General features: G+C 43.9%; 1 protein-coding gene across 2 annotated transcripts in view; it reads left to right on the top strand.

Annotated features, from left to right (window-relative positions):
- VPS13D (vacuolar protein sorting 13 homolog D) overlaps positions 1-17,940 on the top strand; it is a 252,545-nt gene that overhangs the window by 35,255 nt on the left and 199,350 nt on the right. For both annotated transcript variants that reach the window (XM_083163091.1, XM_083163090.1), the window contains exons 19-26: positions 1,350-3,563; positions 5,252-5,403; positions 5,555-6,586; positions 8,285-8,375; positions 9,352-9,478; positions 9,738-9,918; positions 10,007-10,189; positions 16,864-17,041. In XM_083163091.1, coding sequence (XP_083019217.1) covers positions 1,350-3,563; positions 5,252-5,403; positions 5,555-6,586; positions 8,285-8,375; positions 9,352-9,478; positions 9,738-9,918; positions 10,007-10,189; positions 16,864-17,041 — 4,158 coding nt within the window. The remainder of the gene's footprint in view (positions 1-1,349; positions 3,564-5,251; positions 5,404-5,554; positions 6,587-8,284; positions 8,376-9,351; positions 9,479-9,737; positions 9,919-10,006; positions 10,190-16,863; positions 17,042-17,940) is intronic.

Below are 17,940 nucleotides of genomic sequence, written 5' to 3'. Positions count from 1 at the left end.
GTGACCCCAGAATCTTCTTGAGTTAGCAGAAAGGAAGTCTGACACCAGTACTGTATAGTGTGGCTCATTCTGTTACTTGTGTGTAGCCTCCCCCTTGCCTCCATTCTCCTTCCCACAGGATGATATTGGCCCTGCCTTATGTAGCCGTGTCCTCTCTATTGACCGTCCACCCTAAAGGGCCATACACACGGTGCAATTTGGCTTCCAATTTTGACTATATAGTCAAACTCGGATGAATAGTTAGATCATTTTGCACGTGTCTATATAGCTTGTGATGACGATGCTCACCCCTGCATGGTCAGTATTGCAAGTAAAATAGACTGTGCAGGCAGGTCAGTTTTGTCCATGTGTGTACAATCTAGTTTCTAGTATAGTCAGAATCTTACAGAGTAAAAATTGCACAGAAATATAGTGAAATAGGTGGTTCTGGGTTCCAGGGAGTTCAAGGGAAATCGCATAGACCAAATCGTCTGTTTGCAAAAGTGTACATTGTGTACGTTCCTTTAGACAGGCATTCCACAATGAGAATCCACACCCTGTTTGTCAGACACTTCCATTTTTCAAAATGTGAATCTGTCACTTCATGGAGTTTAGAAAGTCCCTCCGCAGTGAGCTCTGTCTCTGGCTGCAAATCTCCTCTGCAGATGTGGGAGGCCATAGAGGGACATCACTTAGGTATAAGTTTACTAAAGTTTATAAAAAAGAGTAGAGGGGATCTGCCCCACCTGCAGTGCAGCATGGTTTTCCCCATTTTGAGAACAAATTTGTACTGCGATCAGATCTGAATAAGGGCCAAAGTCTGCAGAGGAACTTTTTGAACTCTATTATTCAGTCATCCATATGGGCAGTATTTTTAATGCAGTTGCCCATGTACTGTTGAAAATGTATGCATCACATGACCAATAGTGATAATGAAGGGTATTCAATTGTACCTGATAATGCGTAATTTAACACGGCTAATCGAATTATGCCCTATGATTGTCAGTAAAAACTGTGTATGAATTATTTTGTAGAGCACTTTCATCATCAAATCAAATAGCTTAATGCTTGTAGTTAAAAGTGTCAGAATCGATGCTCATGTTTAGAAAGTATGGGGTACATTTACGAAGATTGGAGTTCTATTGAAAATGGGATGTTGCCCATAGCAACCAATCAGATTCTATCTATTATCTTATAGAAGGTGCTAAATATATAAGAAATAGAATGGGTTTGGTTGCTATGGGCAACATTAGTAGGATGAAATGTTAAAAAGCTTTTAGACCATAAATATATATTTAAAGCATAATACTTGATTCACACTTGATAGGTCAGAATGAAAGATTAACATCATTTTTCTCCCTTCCCATCAGATCATTGCAAACGTAAGGCTTTTGATCTGTTATCGGCTGAAAAAAGTGATCTAAGTGATGAAGAGTACAAAACCCCTCTAGCGACTCCTACCAGTAGCCCTCCACCGGAGGTCGCCACCGGGGCTGAGATGGACGTGTCTAGTTACAGCGGGAGCGAGCTAAGCGAAGAACAACTGGAAGCTTATTTATTGAGCAATAAAATGTATGAGAAATATTCGCTGTCTTTTAAGGATTTGCAGATCATGGTTGGACATGTAAAAGACAACTGGAAACACATTCAGGACAATGAGGTTGGGCCTACTCATGTCGTGGAGAAGTTCAATGTCCACTTAGAGTTAGAGCGTAGGTTGATGTACACCTCTGACCCGCAGTATCCTGGTGCAGTGCTTTCTGGTACTCTGCCAGACTTAAAAATCCATATAAATGAGGATAAAATATTTGCTTTAAAAAAGTGCTTCACAAGCTTGACCAACTCTGAAAGCAGAGCGGCAGATAATATGCTTCTTCGGAAAGAAAAAATATTCATTGATACCGAGAATCATTTAAGAATGCAGGACTCTGTTATGAACCTTACCCAGAGCATCATCACTTTAGAGCAGCACACCCGAGAAGTTCTTGTGGAGTCAAAGCTTCTCTTATGCGAGTTTAAAATTAACTACATGCAGCTGGGTGTTGAAAGCTGCGGCCGTTATATTTCACTTCTCAAAGTGTTTGGTACTAATGCCCATTTTGTAAAGAGACCATATGACGCAGAAGTCTCCCTAACGGTCCACGGTCTTCTCATGGTGGACACTATGCAAACTTATGGCTCCGACTTTGACCTTCTAATGGCGTCACACAAAAACTTGTGCTTAGATGCCCCAACCGGAAGCCTACGTGAAAGCAGAGCACAATCTCCGGTCTCTGACACCAAAGACCTTTCACCGTCAAATCCTTGCTTAGCAAAAAATAAATACAATTCATCAGAAAACCTCACCTTAAAGGATCAGGAATCTCTCATAAAGCTTGAATACCAGTTTGTGAGTTCCGAATGCCCTTCGATGAATTTGGACAGCTCATTGCAAGTGATGAGTGTGCAGGTCAATAATCTAGACATCATTCTTAATCCAGAAACAATGGTAGAGCTTTTGACTTTTCTTCAGAAGTGTTTCCCCCGTGACAATGACGATCTCAGCCCTCAGCCTTTGAAAGCAGACTATGAAAGCAGCTTCAGTGACCAGGAGTTTTTCCAGTCTACGTATGAGCAGAACTTCCAAGTAGCCATCGACATCCACAGACTAAACATTCTTCTCTTCAGGACCATCGCCATGCCTGATGGAATAAGCTGTGGAAGGAAAATTGCAACAGCTAGTATTGGTGGAACAAAGGTGAATGTGTCTTTAGGAAGCAGGTTTGCGGTCAACGGCTCTCTTGGTTGCCTCCAGCTGATGGACCTAGCGCAAGAGTCCTCAAAAAACAAATATGTGATAAGTATAGGCAACATTGCCGCTTATGAAAGCCAAGGAAATGACTCAGAAACTTTTGAAAGTATTTTCGTCACAAGAGACAACCACTATATCCCAATGGAGGCTCTAAGCTTTACCTTTATTGAGCAGTCCAAAGAAGAATTTGCCCTCAATCTGAAAATGGCATCTTTGCATTACAACCATTCTGCCAAGTTTCTGAAAGAGTTGACCTTATCAATGGATGAGCTAGAAGACAATTTCCGGAACATGCTGAAGAGCGCAGCCTCCAAGGTGTCTTATGTTTTGGCCACCAAAACAGCTGAGTACAGTGAAATAGTTTCTTTATTTGAACCTCCGCGAAAACACCGGGACTCTCTGCATTATGAGGCAGATGAATATGATGGGGTTCGTCCTTTGAGTTCTAAAATTGATACTGTTAAACTTATTTTAAATATTAACATAGAGTCTCCAGTTGTGTCAATACCTCGCAGTCCCGGTAGCCCAGAACTTCTAGTTGGACATTTAGGACAAATATTTATTCAGAACTTTGTGTCAGATGATGACCAATCAAGAAGTGACCGTTTACAGGTAGAAATTAAAGACATCAAGCTCTACTCCTTAAACAGCAGTGTTCTTGCTGGACACAAGGAATTCCGATGTTCAGAATCTGAATCATCGCACCCGGTATCGGGATCAGCAAGTGTGAGCAGCCAGGAAGAAACGCAGTTTACCCGAAATGATTTCTTTGAATCACTGCAAAAAAATCAAGGTGAGGTTTTAAATATGTATCATATTCACATGGAGTTATGTATTCGCTTCTTATGAACTGGGTTTTTATATAAAATCAGCCAACCTTTTAATGTCATGTAAAGCTTGGTGACATGTAATTTTTTTTTACATATAATTTCTTATGGTTTTATTCTGTCAGTGGAACATTATTCCTCATCATACAAGCATGGAAATGCATGTATCTATTACTTAATTCCAAGTCTTGAGTAGCTGGATATAGCCTCGTGCCCCTCCGTGTCTCTGCCGCCTCGTGCCCCTCCGTGTCTCTGCCGCCTCGTGCCCCTCCGTGTCTCTGCCGCCTCGTGCCCCTCCGTGTCTCTGCCGCCTCGTGCCCCTCCGTGTCTCTGCCGCCTCGTGCCACTCCGTGTCTCTGCCGCCTCGTGCCCCTCCGTGTCTCTGCCGCCTCGTGCCCCTCCGTGTCTCTGCCGCCTCGTGCCCCTCCGTGTCTCTGCCGCCTCGTGCCCCTCCGTGTCTCTGCCGCCTCGTGCCCCTCCGTGTCTCTGCCGCCTCGTGCCCCTCCGTGTCTCTGCCGCCTCGTGCCCCTCCGTGTCTCTGCCGCCTCGTGCCCCTCCGTTTCTCTGCCGCCTCGTGCCCCTCCGTGTCTCTGCCGCCTCGTGCCACTCCGTGTCTCTGCCGCCTCGTGCCCCTGCGTGTCTCTGCCGCCTCGTGCCCCTCTGTGTCTCTGCCGCCTCGTGCCCCTCTGTGTCTCTGCCGCCTCGTGCCCCTCTGTGTCTCTGCCGCCTCGTGCCCCTCTGTGTCTCTGCCGCCTCGTGCCCCTCTGTGTCTCTGCCGCCTCGTGCCCCTGCGTGTCTCTGCCGCCTCGTGCCCCTGCGTGTCTCTGCCGCCTCGTGCCCCTCCGTGTCTCTGCCGCCTCGTGCCCCTCCGTGTCTCTGCCGCCTCGTGCCCCTCCGTGTCTCTGCCGCCTCGTGCCCCTCCGTGTCTCTGCCGCCTCGTGCCCCTCCGTGTCTCTCAGCCTAATTTTTCATCTTTGTTTCCCTACTGTCATCTGACATCCTCATCTCTCATCTCTGTCCCTCACCCCATCTCCACTTCTTTCTGATTTATGCTCCCTCCCCCTATTGGAAGGGCTAATGGGGGTTATGAGGTTGGCACGGCAGTGGTGCTGGGGCATGAATGGGGGGTTGTGCCAGCTCTGACAAGTAGGAAGGATGGAGCGGGGGCTCTCTGGCAACTCTTTACAATATCTGTGCTACTGTAGTCTCATAAATATTCGTATTTTATGATTCATCCATTTGAGGTACACTGAAGCATATAGAGCCTCCATTAGGACTTTGGTATTTAAAATGTTCAATATGTTTGTGCTAATTTTATCCACCTTACTGGGAACCTGGTTATGCTTATATCTAATTTTCAGCACTTTGTATCATGGTTGTGCTGGACTGGACAACCTGTCTGAAAATTGGAATGGACTAAGGAGGCACTAGTCTGGTGATTCCATCCACTACTCTAGATCCTGCGGGGATTATTCCTCTAAGGCAGCAGTTCCCAAACCAGACCTCAGTACTGCCATGATCTTGGCAACTCTTATTTTCCTTGACCAGTAAAAGTTCAGCATAAAAGCACATATTAAAAATGTATGCAGCATGTTTAATAGTTATGTTGTACTGGTTTCCTTACAAATGTTTCATACTGTGTCTTCATTTTCAGCTTTCCATATATTACATAATACTACAATACAATTTAAAATGGAGAAGTTTGCTTTAGAGAGAGACTGCGAATTGACATTTCCATTCTTTGAGGATTCCATAGAGGTGGGAAGTATATTGAAGATCGAGGGAAATTTTGTTAATCCCGTTCAGGTAACTAACGTTTATTAGTATAGCTGTAAAAACCCAGGATTTTTTTTCATTTAATTTTTTTAAGCTGTAAATACAGTTGAATTGTCTGTTGCTACGTACGTTATAGATTGTTGTTTCTGAACATGTGTTTGATCTTTGTGTTTTTATTTAGGTGGTCCTAGCAAAACATGTTTATGAGCAGGTGTTGCAGACGCTTGATAACCTGGTTTACAGTGAAGATATGAACAAATTGCCACAAAGCCCCACTACCCCTTCCAGTCCAGTGACGCCGGACAAGTCTGTTTTCAAAGGTGCTGAAATCTTGATCGAACAGAAGGAGAACCGCTTGTTCAATACCCCAAGCCTTCGGTCCATATCAAACAAGTCTGTTTCTACTCCGGAGTCAAAACAGTTTACTCAAATTCAAGCTAATTTTTGCATCTCTGAATTACAAATTCAGTTGAGTGGCGATCTCACTCTCGGCGCTCAAGGCCTAGTAAGTTTAAAATTTCAAGACTTTGACATAGAGTTCAGCAAAGATCACCCACACACTCTAGCTATACAGATTGCGTTACGCTCCCTTCTCATGGAAGACCTGCTTGAAAAAAATCCAGATTCAAAGTACAAGAACTTGATGGTATCACGAGGAGCACCAAAATCCACAAGCTTGGCCCATAAGGAATATCTGTCCCAGTCTTGTCCCTTAGTGTCTCATGTGGAATATCCTGATATGCCACGGTCCCTTCCTTCCCACATGGAAGAAGCCACAAATGTATTCCAGTTGTACCAAAGACCAACATGTAATTCTCGTAAGAAGCAGAGTGAAGATCTAGACTCAGAGTATCCATTAACACCACCGCCCTCTCCTACCTCCGAGAGATCAAAGTCTTCTTGTGGGAAAGACAGTTTTGATGACTCCTTGGTTCACATAAGCGTGTTCTTGGTGGACAGAAAGCATCCAGAATTTTCTTCTAAGTACAACTGTGTCAATCGGAGTGTGAATGTGGATTTTAACTGCCTTGATGTATTAATCACATTGCAGACGTGGGTTGTGATTTTAGACTTTTTTGGAATTGGGTCAACAGCCGACAATCACGCTATGAAGCCAGAGCCGGCAGACACGCGGCAGGCGGTGAGATCAGAGGTAAACAGCAATGCAAGCTCTTCCGTCCAAGAACATACCAACATAAAGATGGATCTCAAGGTATGGAAATGACAAGAGAAATAAAGAGGAGGAAGTTCTGGTGCCAAACTTGTTTTTACTTTCTTTTTTGGGGTCATTTTGGGGTATAGGGGAGCATTGCAGGTTTTGTTTCAGTATCCTGTATATATCTCTGCCACCCTGATCATTGTTTCAGTGTCCTGTGCCCTGATGCAACTGCTTTTTATTTACCATGTTCACATCTATAATTGCATTGTACTGTAATTAGTTATTTAATTGTTTGCTTGTTTTTACTCATGTATGTATTGTTAGGTGCTGCGGAACCTTTGTGGCGCCATACAAATAATGATGATAATAAGAATAATGAAAATAATGGGGTGTTGTTAGTCACACTATTAAAACTTTCACCAGTCCTGATAGGTTGAGGTTCTCCATCCGAGTATGGCCTCCTATGTAAGCGGTTGTTGTTAAGCCCCACCCCTGTCTTAGCAAAATGCCGCTATTTGCATAATTTAGCCCCCCCCCCCCCCTTCTATACAGTTTTGAGAATGTTAAGTAAAATCTCATTTTCCTGCATGCTTAACGAATACATTTTAGGGTACTTGTGTACTATCACGGCGCCCATCGCATCGCAGACCATAAGGCATGCGATGGGACGAGATGTCCTCCAATGTCATACAATGTTAAAATTGCATAGCATTGTATATGGCATACAATGCCATACAATGCGATGCGATTTTATATTGTATAAGCACCCTAATGGGGGCTTACAATGTTAAATGCACCCCCACTATGAACGTGAACCCGAAGCATGGCGAGCGCAGCGAGCCCTCGAGGGGTGGCGGTACGCGTCCTACGACCTTTTCATACCCCCACCAGGACGCAGAATACATGTAAAGTAATACGCGTCCTCTCGCGGGACGCGCTGCGCTCGCCACGCTTCGAGCTAGGTGGCTCGCTGCGCTTGCCACACTATATAAAATCAACTACACGCCGACGTGGATAGTGGGGGTATGAAAAGGTCGGAGGACGCGTACCGCTGACCCACGCGGGCTCGCTACGCTCGCCACGCTTCGGGTTCACGTTCCTACTGGGGGTGGTGTGGGGGTGCATTTAGGGGTGCATTTAACATTGTAAGCCCCCATTAGGGTGCTTATACAATTAAATATTGTATAGAGGGCTTATACAATTTTAAATCGCATAGCATCGTATCGCAGTGCATCGGGTGTATGGCATGCGATTATATGGTGTGCGACCAAATATCGTGGGCGCCATGCTAGTACACACGTACCCATTTTAGCACTGTGCCTTGTATACCCCACGGTAGTGTCTGCCAAACGGATTTAGAAAAAAGGATTTAACTGAAATATAGAAATCCTATAAGTAACATTACATTTACTGATATACCCTGTAATTAGCGTTACACATGTGAAAATGGCACTAATGCTAGTTACATTTATGATGCAATAGGGATAAAAAAAAAATGTGGTGCTTTATAATGATCTTAAAGTGGTTCTTGATATACTCAATTGACAATATTATATCCACATCACTCTCTCTTTTTGGCAAAGGTGTTTCCTTGTCGCCAAATGAATGTGTGATATACAGCTGTACTAGTAATTACTTGGCAAGTGTTTCTTTGGCAGTAGTTGTAGAATTCCTTACATAAAGCCGTTCTCCATTAGATTCCTAGATAGACAGAAGACCGAAGTGACGTAATCCATCTGTTTTTCTATTAAGGTTCACTCTCTGTCTTTGGTCTTAAAAAATACATCCAGTGAGCTGGCCAAAGCGATGGTGTCCAAGCTGACTTCCCACCTTGAAATTATTGGTGAGTATAGTCACAGCATTTATTCTTGGCCTATGAATCAACCCCTATATGTAATGTTTCATTTTGCGCTAGGGAATAGTTTCTAAACTTTCGATTGGGATGTGCAAATTGTATGCTATAAATCTTAATACACAGTGTTTAGATGGATTACCGGTTCACTGTATCCATTGGTAACTCCAGAGAGGGGGCTGTGGAACAATTCAAAATTCAAACAGGGAAGAAACACCAACTGCCATTGCAAACTGACTCACTGACAGCTGGTGTTGTTCCCCCATTTATATTTTGGACTGTGCTGCAGCACCTCCTCTGGAGCCCCTACTGACTGTATCTATTGGCGCCAAAACTGCTCCTGCTGCCGGAACAGAACTATACTGTACATTGTATTCTCTTCAGTGTGAGGTTTTTTTTTTATCAATAGAACCCAATGTTTTTATTTCATCATTAGTTCCTGATTCATTCATATAGTTCCATCACTCTCATATTAATAATGCACGGTTTAATCATACCTCCCAACAGTCCCGATTTTAACGGGACAGTCCCGATTGTCAGGGCCTGTCCCGCTGTCCCACCCGCGGGTGGCAGTGTCCCGCGGTGTGGGGGGGCTGTTGGGAGTCCCCCCTGTCAGCTGCTAAGCAGCGGGGAATAAACGCTGTCAGCAGCAGCAGCGTCCCGCCTGGTGAGCTGCCAAAGTTGGGAGGTATGGTTTAATATACATGTGTGATTTATTATTTGAAAAGAAATGTCAAATTAATTAAAAGAAAAGTGGCAACGGTACGTATCAATGGGAATATACATTGCCGCTGTAGGATCATTATCGGGATTCCTTATTTGAGTCTATTAGCTTTTCTTCCTTTATAGGAATTTGCAAGCTCAAAGCTGCAGTTATTGCTAAATAAGTCTCCATGAATGGATAAAAGGGTGATTGTAGGGGTGTAATGCAGTGAATAATCAGATTCTGCTCTTTACCGCCCTGCAGAGGGGGATTTAGCGTTACAGGGGAGCATCGGCAGCCTGTCACTCAGCGACCTGACTCTACACGGTGAGCTGTACACCGAGCGCTTCACCACCAGCGGAGATGAAGCTCTGATATTCCACGTTATCAAGTAAGATTAATGTATTTTTAAATGTAATTCTCTGTTCTTGTTATCTCTTGTAGGATCTTTATATCAGGCTTGGCATTTTTCCTTTCATCTGTTTGGATTTCTTATTGTTTGCTGCTATGAACTGAAATAAGACAGGTTATTTGTGGATATATTATGTCCCAGATTATATACCACTCATGAACTGGGGATCAGCAGATGTTTCCTTCATCATGTGTCATCTTCAGTTCTTCAAACTAATATCATTTTAAATCTTCCACAGATACGGTCTTCCGGATCCCCAGTTAATAAGAGACTATGACATGCGTTTAAGCCTGAGGATGGCCTCTGTGCAGTATGTCCACACTCAGCGTTTCCAGTCCGAGGTGGTGGCCTTCATCCAGCACTTTACTCAGCTACAAGATGTCCTTGGCCGGCAGAGGGCAGCCATTCAAGGACAAGCTGTAAGTGGGCGGAAATCGGAATCTTGTTGCAGGACTTAAATAAAGAGAACCATGGTTCTTCACTCCTATTTGTTCTCTTTTTATTTAGGTTAGAGACCAGGCTCAGCGGGCCTCCCGTATCCTGCTGGACATCGAAGCTGGAGCCCCTGTGCTCCTCATACCAGAGAGTTCCAGATCTAACAACTTACTGGTCGCCAACCTTGGGAAACTAAAAGTCAAGAACCGCTTTCTGTTTTCAGGAGCACCTGGAACATTCTGCCTAAAAGACAAGGTACTATGACATTTAAATACATATTTGACCTCATTCACCTTTGTTCAGACATACCAAACAACCCAGCGCCATGGTCCGTGCGGCTTAGCTGTGCAAGCACCTTTTTTGTTTGTTTGTTTTTTTTTTATCAAAATTTGCATTTTATTCACACAGCTAAAACAACAAGAAGCAACAAAACTTCACTGCAAGCTTAGACTGACCACTGGGGCTTGTGGTACTTGTACTTCTGTGTGGGACCAAGTTTCTAATCTCGGATTCGAGCGTACGTGGCAGTTCCTCCTGCCACATTCCATTATGCTTAATCTGTGACTTTGTACAGAGGTTGTACCAATTCCTTTGCATCATAAGTTGTAACTTAGCATCCGCTTTATAAAGTATGTAGCTGTGATGCGACTAAGATGCAGTATTTAGGAAAACGTACACTGCGCTACCCATGATGGAGCATCAATGTGGCACCAATTATGTTTCACCATGTGACTTAAAGGCACTCCGATGTGTGAGGTCACAACTGTACTTACACACGGTGTTTACTTTAAAGTTTGTAAGCTACAGTATGTAAATGTAGCGTTATAAAATGACTTCATCGGTGCTGCCCACCTTATGCAGTCAGACACCGATTCAATGTTGCTGTGTGCACTGTGATAGCCACGATTCATAGGTGACACTCCCAACATTCTTCTGATATAATAGATGTGTGCAAGGATGACCATCAACCTGCACAGGAGCAGTTTCTCCATGGTGGCTGCTGACACTGACCTACTAGAGATTATTAGAATGGTCAGATTTCTCTACATTGATCGCCCCTTAGGGTGTGAAACGTTTTGTTCTGTTATACCATGTTCTGTTCTCTGGTTTACTTTGCTGCTTCTTTGTGTATGTCAATTGTAGTCTCTATCACACATCCACAGCAAGAGGTAAAGTGCTGAACCTGTGGTAAGTCAGTCACTTTACTGCAGCACTGTAAGGGAATTGGTCACTTTACTGACTGGATGTGCTGCTTGGCAGCCAATCATTATTGGCGATCTGTCGAGATAAGAGAAATAAGCATAGTCCCTATAACCACTGAGACGCAGGTAACGGGATTTTTAAACCTGTTTAATATCCCTGATCCTCAAGCGCCACTGTCAGGTGATAGGGGGATTGTCCCAATGCAATGGCTGTATCTGCATACAAAATACTATGTTACAGCGTTTTCCCGGAAACCACCTGCAGTCACACACTGAATATAGGCATGCAGCATATAGCATTAATCAGCAGTAGCTGCTTGTGCGGCTGTTTTGCGGATAATGTAAAAAGTTGCATGCAAAGATGCTCAGCACTACCGAATCACAGAGAGTGCATGTGTAATGTAGCACACAAAGGATAGATGTCTGCATCAGAGTGTGGCCTCCTATGAGTCAGAGCCAGGTGCATCTTAACTTAAGGTGCCCATACACGTGCGTTTGCTCTGTGCGACGCGATGCGTGCTCCTGCGGGCATCTCCTCGCACTGTACAAAAAGTGTGTGCTGCACATACTTTTTGTACTGCCCCCGATCGCATCGCACGCAAATCGCATGTGTTGTGATGCGATCCAACCCATAACGGGTGCAATCATCGCACAGTGTAAGAGCACCTTAATAGACACACTGGGAAGCTGCTATGGGCCGGACAATTCTAGAGGCTTTCAAGCATGGGCTAGTGGTGGTCAAACAGTCAGAGCAGCCAGGCAGCATTCTGATCTGCCCTCCAACCTGCAGCCAGACAGTGAATGGCTGACTGCGTGCTGATTGGCGGATGGCAGAAGGTATCCACAAATCAGAGGGCTGACAGCCATTCACTGTATGGAGGCAGGAGTAGAGACAGCGGAGAATCGCAGGCATGTCATGACTTTAATTGGTTCCCATAAATGGGTGTGTAGGGGCACTCGTACTTACTCTGTTGTTAACCCCTTACCGACGCAGCATGTTTTTGCCTTCCTGACCGAGCCCTTTTTTTCAAATCTGACATGTATCACTTAAGTGGGGATAACTTTTTTTTGCTTTTACTTATCCCAGTGATTTTGAGATTGTTTTCTCGTGACACATTGTACTTTAAATTAGTGGTAAATTTTGGTCGATACAGTTTTTTTTTTGTTGTGAAAAATACCAAAATGTCGTAAAAAAATTGTACATTTTGCTATTTGCAAAATGTAAAATTTTCTGCTTGTGAGACAAATAATCATACCACTCAAAATAGTTAATAACTAACATAGACCATATCTTAACTTTATTTTTAAATCATTATTTCAACCTCCTTTAATTTTTTTGGACACTAGGGGGCAGCAGAGTCTAAATTTTACACATCACACAGTTTAACGCTGCTTTTGGCTGTTCACGTTTGAACAGCCAATCGCAGCGATCGCCCATGACGGGGGGCATCAGACATCGTCCCTCTGTCACCGCGTCTATAGACGCGGTGGCACTTCAAAGGCATGACGTACATTTATGCCATGTGTCGGGAAGTACATCCCGACCATGACGTAAATGTACGTCAAATGTCGGGAAGGGGTTAAAATGACAGGAGCAATTAATTGTCTCAGTCTGCAACCCACTCACCCATGATACTCTCAGCACATGCCATAACACAAACCTTCCCCGTGCTATAGCCATTTCCCGGTGATTGCCCAGGAACACCCAGTACATTTCTGAGACCATTTATCTCAATCGTAGCTGCTCCATTGTGTAAAACACCATGGGATACACATTCTATGAGACTTTTTAGACACTTCATACTTTATTTACTAAGATGGGCATTCTAATGAAGATTGGACGTTGCCCAGAGCAACCAATCAGATTATCTGTTTTATTTATTTATTTTGCACCTTCTATAAGAGAATAGAATCTGATTGGTTGTCCATAGCGACATCTCATCTTCAATAGAACGCCATTTGCACAAATATCTGCAAATTTGTGCGACTCTGAATTAATCCCTGTATATGATTTGCTGATATATTTTAGAGGAAGTGAGGTCAAATAGCAGGTTCATCATCACATCTGTAGTGCATGTGGAAATCGGTAAGACAGGGACCATACTTATAATAGCAGGACTTGTGAGATTGCCATATATGTAGCAGTGTTACGGTCCATACACACCGGGCCAGTTTGTCCAGCGTGTATGCACAGTGAAGATGGGGGAAATCGCTGGGCTGAAAATAGCTCTGTGCACACACACTGAGCAATTTCCGCTGGTCCAGACGACTTTCCCCAGGGGTGGACGACTTTACAGTGTTTATGGGTGTATGGGTCTTTACAGATCTGAAAGATTTAGGAACTAGGGGTAAATCTTTGGATCCAGCAACTTCAATGAGAAACGTTTTTCGCTACTGACATGGACAAACGCTGAAATGCAATCCAATGGTGGAAGCTGTGACATATAGGTGGAATGCCCCATTGTCCACCTTAAGCCACTACAGAATAGTATCCCAGCTGTTAATCTACCTATGTCGGCTCTACGTGTTACATGCATATGTTGAAGGCTTTTGCCGACTGATCGATCGCTCATATATCTGATTTTGTATTTGTTCTAAAGGACTTAATTTTACGCGGGTCTTCCTACAAGGATCCGGTGTTATTAAAGGTATAGCGTTGTTTGGAAGGGTTCTGTAGTTTGAGTGTCTAAACTTTATGGAATTCTGCTGGATTGTCCTCGTGATACGGTAGTTTAATTTGCACTTTTATCTAAAGCAAACCTGTTCAATCATTGTATGACTGGACAACATGTTCTGTTCTCCAACATTATATCAGTTGTACCTTGCATCATTACGATGTATAGTCTCATACAAATATGCATGAGGTTCTATTCATATTCCACACAATTCCATAAGTGCTGGCTGAAAGTATTTGCAGCTCCATTTCCTGTGTGATGGCCTGGTATGTCTATGTACCTTGGTGCATGTGGACTCTGGGGTAGATGTATGAAGCAGTGATAGGGGAGGAGAAAGAGCCCATGGCAACCAATCAGCTGCTCTGCATAATTTTATATTATACAAACGTGTGTGGTATAACACACCGACAGTCGGGATTCCGACAGTCATTACCCCAACATCGGAATCCCGACTGCACAGCGGGGGGAGCGCAATGAAGCCTCTTGCGGGCTCACTGGGCTCGCCACGCTGCGGGCACGGTGGTGAGCTGCGCTTGCCACCTATTTTATTCTCCCTCTATGGGGGTTGTGGACCCCCACGAGGGAGCAGTCGGGATTCCGACGTCGGAATCCCGACTGTCAGAATCCCGACTGTCGGTGAGTCGTCCGGCACCCATACAAATTATAGATGTAACTTCAGTGCTGATTGGTTGCCATGGGTCACTGCTCCTCCCTTATCACTGCTTCATACATCTACCCCTCTGTGTGGTGTTAGCTGCAGTCCCTGATGCAGCAGATGAGATTACATGACTTAATTTCCAAAAGCAAAATACAAAGCAAGAATTGCAACCACGTGTAAATTTGTCATCTTAACGGAAATGCCTGGACTGAAAGGAGTGAGCGTTGTCACCTGGGCAGGGTGAGCAGTACGCAGACCGGAATAGGTTTCCATAATGGGAAGCTGCAGAGGACCAGGCGTGGAAAAGTCCACACCTGGAAAGGTCAACATGGGATTTTTTAAATTTTTTGTGACACCTTTCAAGATGGACCCCAATAAATAAAGCGCGTATCCTCACATGGATCGTTTCGTGCACTTGGTACACTTTAGCATTCCCAATCTGAGTCCTTATTGATGGTAAAGAATGAAAAAAAACCTCATGTTGACATTTTGTATGTCGACTTGTGTGTAGACCTATCTGGCGTACACCCAGAAGAACTTCAATGTGACAATGCATATCATGACACATTCTTATGGGCTTTCTCTGTCGGCAGTTATAACAGGAAAGAGGTGAACCATAGACCATGAGGTCAGTGTCGGAGATTTCATTGTTGGCCATCAATAGTGGTTTGTGTTCATGTCTAAGCCTAGTTTGTGAGATGAATGGGTATATTTAGTGTATATTCTGAGTTTTGCAAATTTGGTCTGCCAGATTTCAAAGGTCAATAATATTTGATGCAAAATAAGATGGAGTCTGTATTTTTATAGTACTGCCCTTTTTAAATATGGGTGATAGAATCTGACATGATTTTTGCAGCCATTGCTTAGTAAATAATACCGCTTAGGCTGAGATGTCTCAGAAAATAAGTCCTGGAAACCAGATAATCGTCGGCCTTGCTAGGTGATAATGAAGTCTCAGGGAAGGACCAAAATGAGCGATGTGCGCAGCGGCTAAACCTAATCGCTTTCTGCCAGAGTAGGAATTTAGTAGAGACTTACTGGGGTAGTCTCCCTCTCTCTGAGCTATGACCGTTAATCAAACATTCTTTGCTGATCAATGTGAAAGAAGAACCAATATATTTTTATATCAACCTAGTAACAGATCGGCTGCCTTTGGGCAGGGTTGCCGCAGCCAGGTTTTGGGAGTGTGCTGTATTCTCTGCTTATTATTAATTCTGTGTACTGCATGGGTTGTTGGTGATTTTTTTATTTTATTGCATGTTCTTCAAGTGATAAGCACATTTCTTTTAAGTATATAGACTTTTAAGGACCTATTAACTGAGAAATACAATGTTGCCCTTACCCTCCGCTATTTGGGAGCCACCACCTGCTCTGTAACAGTAGTGAATACTCATGTAATGTGGACAGAGTTGAAGAGAAGGTACAAATGTTGCTGTGAGTCGAACACAGGGGCTGATGAATCTCTGTCCACTCAGACATAGGGCCAGATGTACTAAGCTTCAAAAAGTAAAAAAAAAAAAAAACCATGGAGTGATAAACTACCAGCCAATCAGCTCCTAACTATCATGCTACAGGCTGTGTTTGAAAAATGACTGGTTGGCTGGTAGATTATATCTCTCTGATCACTCTTTTGAAGCTTAGTACATCTGGTCTATAATCACAGCAGAACCTGCTTATCCAATCCCCACATTGGTAGACCATAGAAGTAGCACCAGCCTGGCTCCCGGGGCCGGAGGAGGTATTTGTGGGTAACCGTGTCCTTCTGATAAGTTATAGCTGGACTTCGGTAGTTGCTGCTTGATCTCTATCGTAAACCAGTTGAGTATATTGATGAACGAATCAGGTGTCTATGGTAATTTGGCTAGACCACAAGTATAAAGTAAGGCATTGGTCCCTAAACTGCTGCTACAATGCATGGAAAGTGTGGAGACAAGGGCAGCAGTCATCAAGCCACAGTAAAAATGCTAAATGATGTTAATCATTGTACAAATGTGCCCCCATATACCTAGGCACAATAGGCCATGTGGTGCAAGATGCTTGGCGTCAGTAAGCTTAGCTGAGTGGGGTAGAGTAGCAAACATTTCTGTATATTTGCATTTTATTAGCCTGAAGGCGTGCCTGGGACTCGGCAAGAGGGCGTTAGCGATAACTGCCATCTGTATGGGTGTTCTGGGTGGCGGTATACAAATACAGTATATTGTGAAAACTCACATCTTAATACAGAAATATATATTGTACAAATATTATTATGCAAAAAATGTCTGTAAAAAATAAATAAAAGGCTGTACATTTTTCTCCGTGCTATAGTGATATAAGACAATTGTACGTGCTTTGTGGCTGTTAGCTATATATATATGCAGCTGATCTTGTGCTGGTTTTTCCCCATTCTATCAGAGTTTAGGTCAGTCTTCATCTCCCATCATTACCCCAGAGCACAAAGTCAGTTCTAGGAGGACTGACGTCAAGACAAACGTGGGTTGTGATTCCCTGGAAGGTTTGGTTATGGCATCAAGCATGAAGTCTAGAAAAGAGACAAAAGATTGTAATGGAACGGACCGTCCCGGGAGCCCCGGTAAGAACTGAAACCACAAATATATTTTGCAGTAGAGAATATGGGCCGTATGTTAGGACGCAAAAGTTGGCCGGAGGTGCTGCGGTTTCCCCGCTGTGCTGGGACCATTTGCAAGGCATGGTTTTTCCTTGTAAATTATTGCCTCTTTAAAAAAAAAAAAAAAAAAAAAAAACATTAAAGACCCTGCACCTTCGGCCACCTCGGGTGTCATTCAATCGGTTCTGATTCATTTTTGCACCTTTTTTTTGTGGAGTTTGTGCATATTGTCATGTTTATGAGTCTTCTATTTTACACTGTCACACTTCTTTCATTAGCTTGTTGTGAAATCCGACATCACCTCCTTGTTACAGGTACATGGGGGTAATTCAGGCCTGATTGCTGGGCTGCTAATCTTCAAAATCTAGCGATCATTTAGCCGCTGCCCCTGAAATCCTGCCCATGGCATCACAGCCAATGCAAATGTCTGCATATCCATTTACATCACACTCGCCATCGAATGATTTCTGTAGTGTGTGCAGCGGCGGACTTACTCGGCGGCTGTGAATAAACTGACCGATCGGGGCCAGCACCGACGTCATAGGTCCTCCCTGCAATCGGCTGGCACTGTTCTGCGTTTTCCCTTGTCACTCCATTAAAACTGCCGGGTGCCACCCCCAAACGCCAGACGCCAGTCAGTTTATCGCAGGGAGACGTCATGCATGCGCTGCAATCCGTGCATATGCGCAGCGGTTCAATAATCACTCGGGCTGTAAATTCACAGCCCGGCGATCGAGTCTATACCGGGCCCAGAGTGTCACAAAGCAGTATATTGTATTGGAAGTTCTACATTATCATGCATAGTCCATAGGCACCAGTTCATAATTTGAATGGTTTAATTTTATAATGAATATCATTAATGT

This window comes from Crinia signifera, chromosome 19, assembly GCF_055691185.1.
Source record: "Crinia signifera chromosome 19, ASM5569118v1, whole genome shotgun sequence".
NCBI classification, from domain to species: Eukaryota; Metazoa; Chordata; class Amphibia; order Anura; family Myobatrachidae; genus Crinia; species Crinia signifera.
The sequence above is the reverse complement of the archived record's forward strand: the minus strand, read 5'-3'. Positions and strand labels throughout refer to the sequence as shown.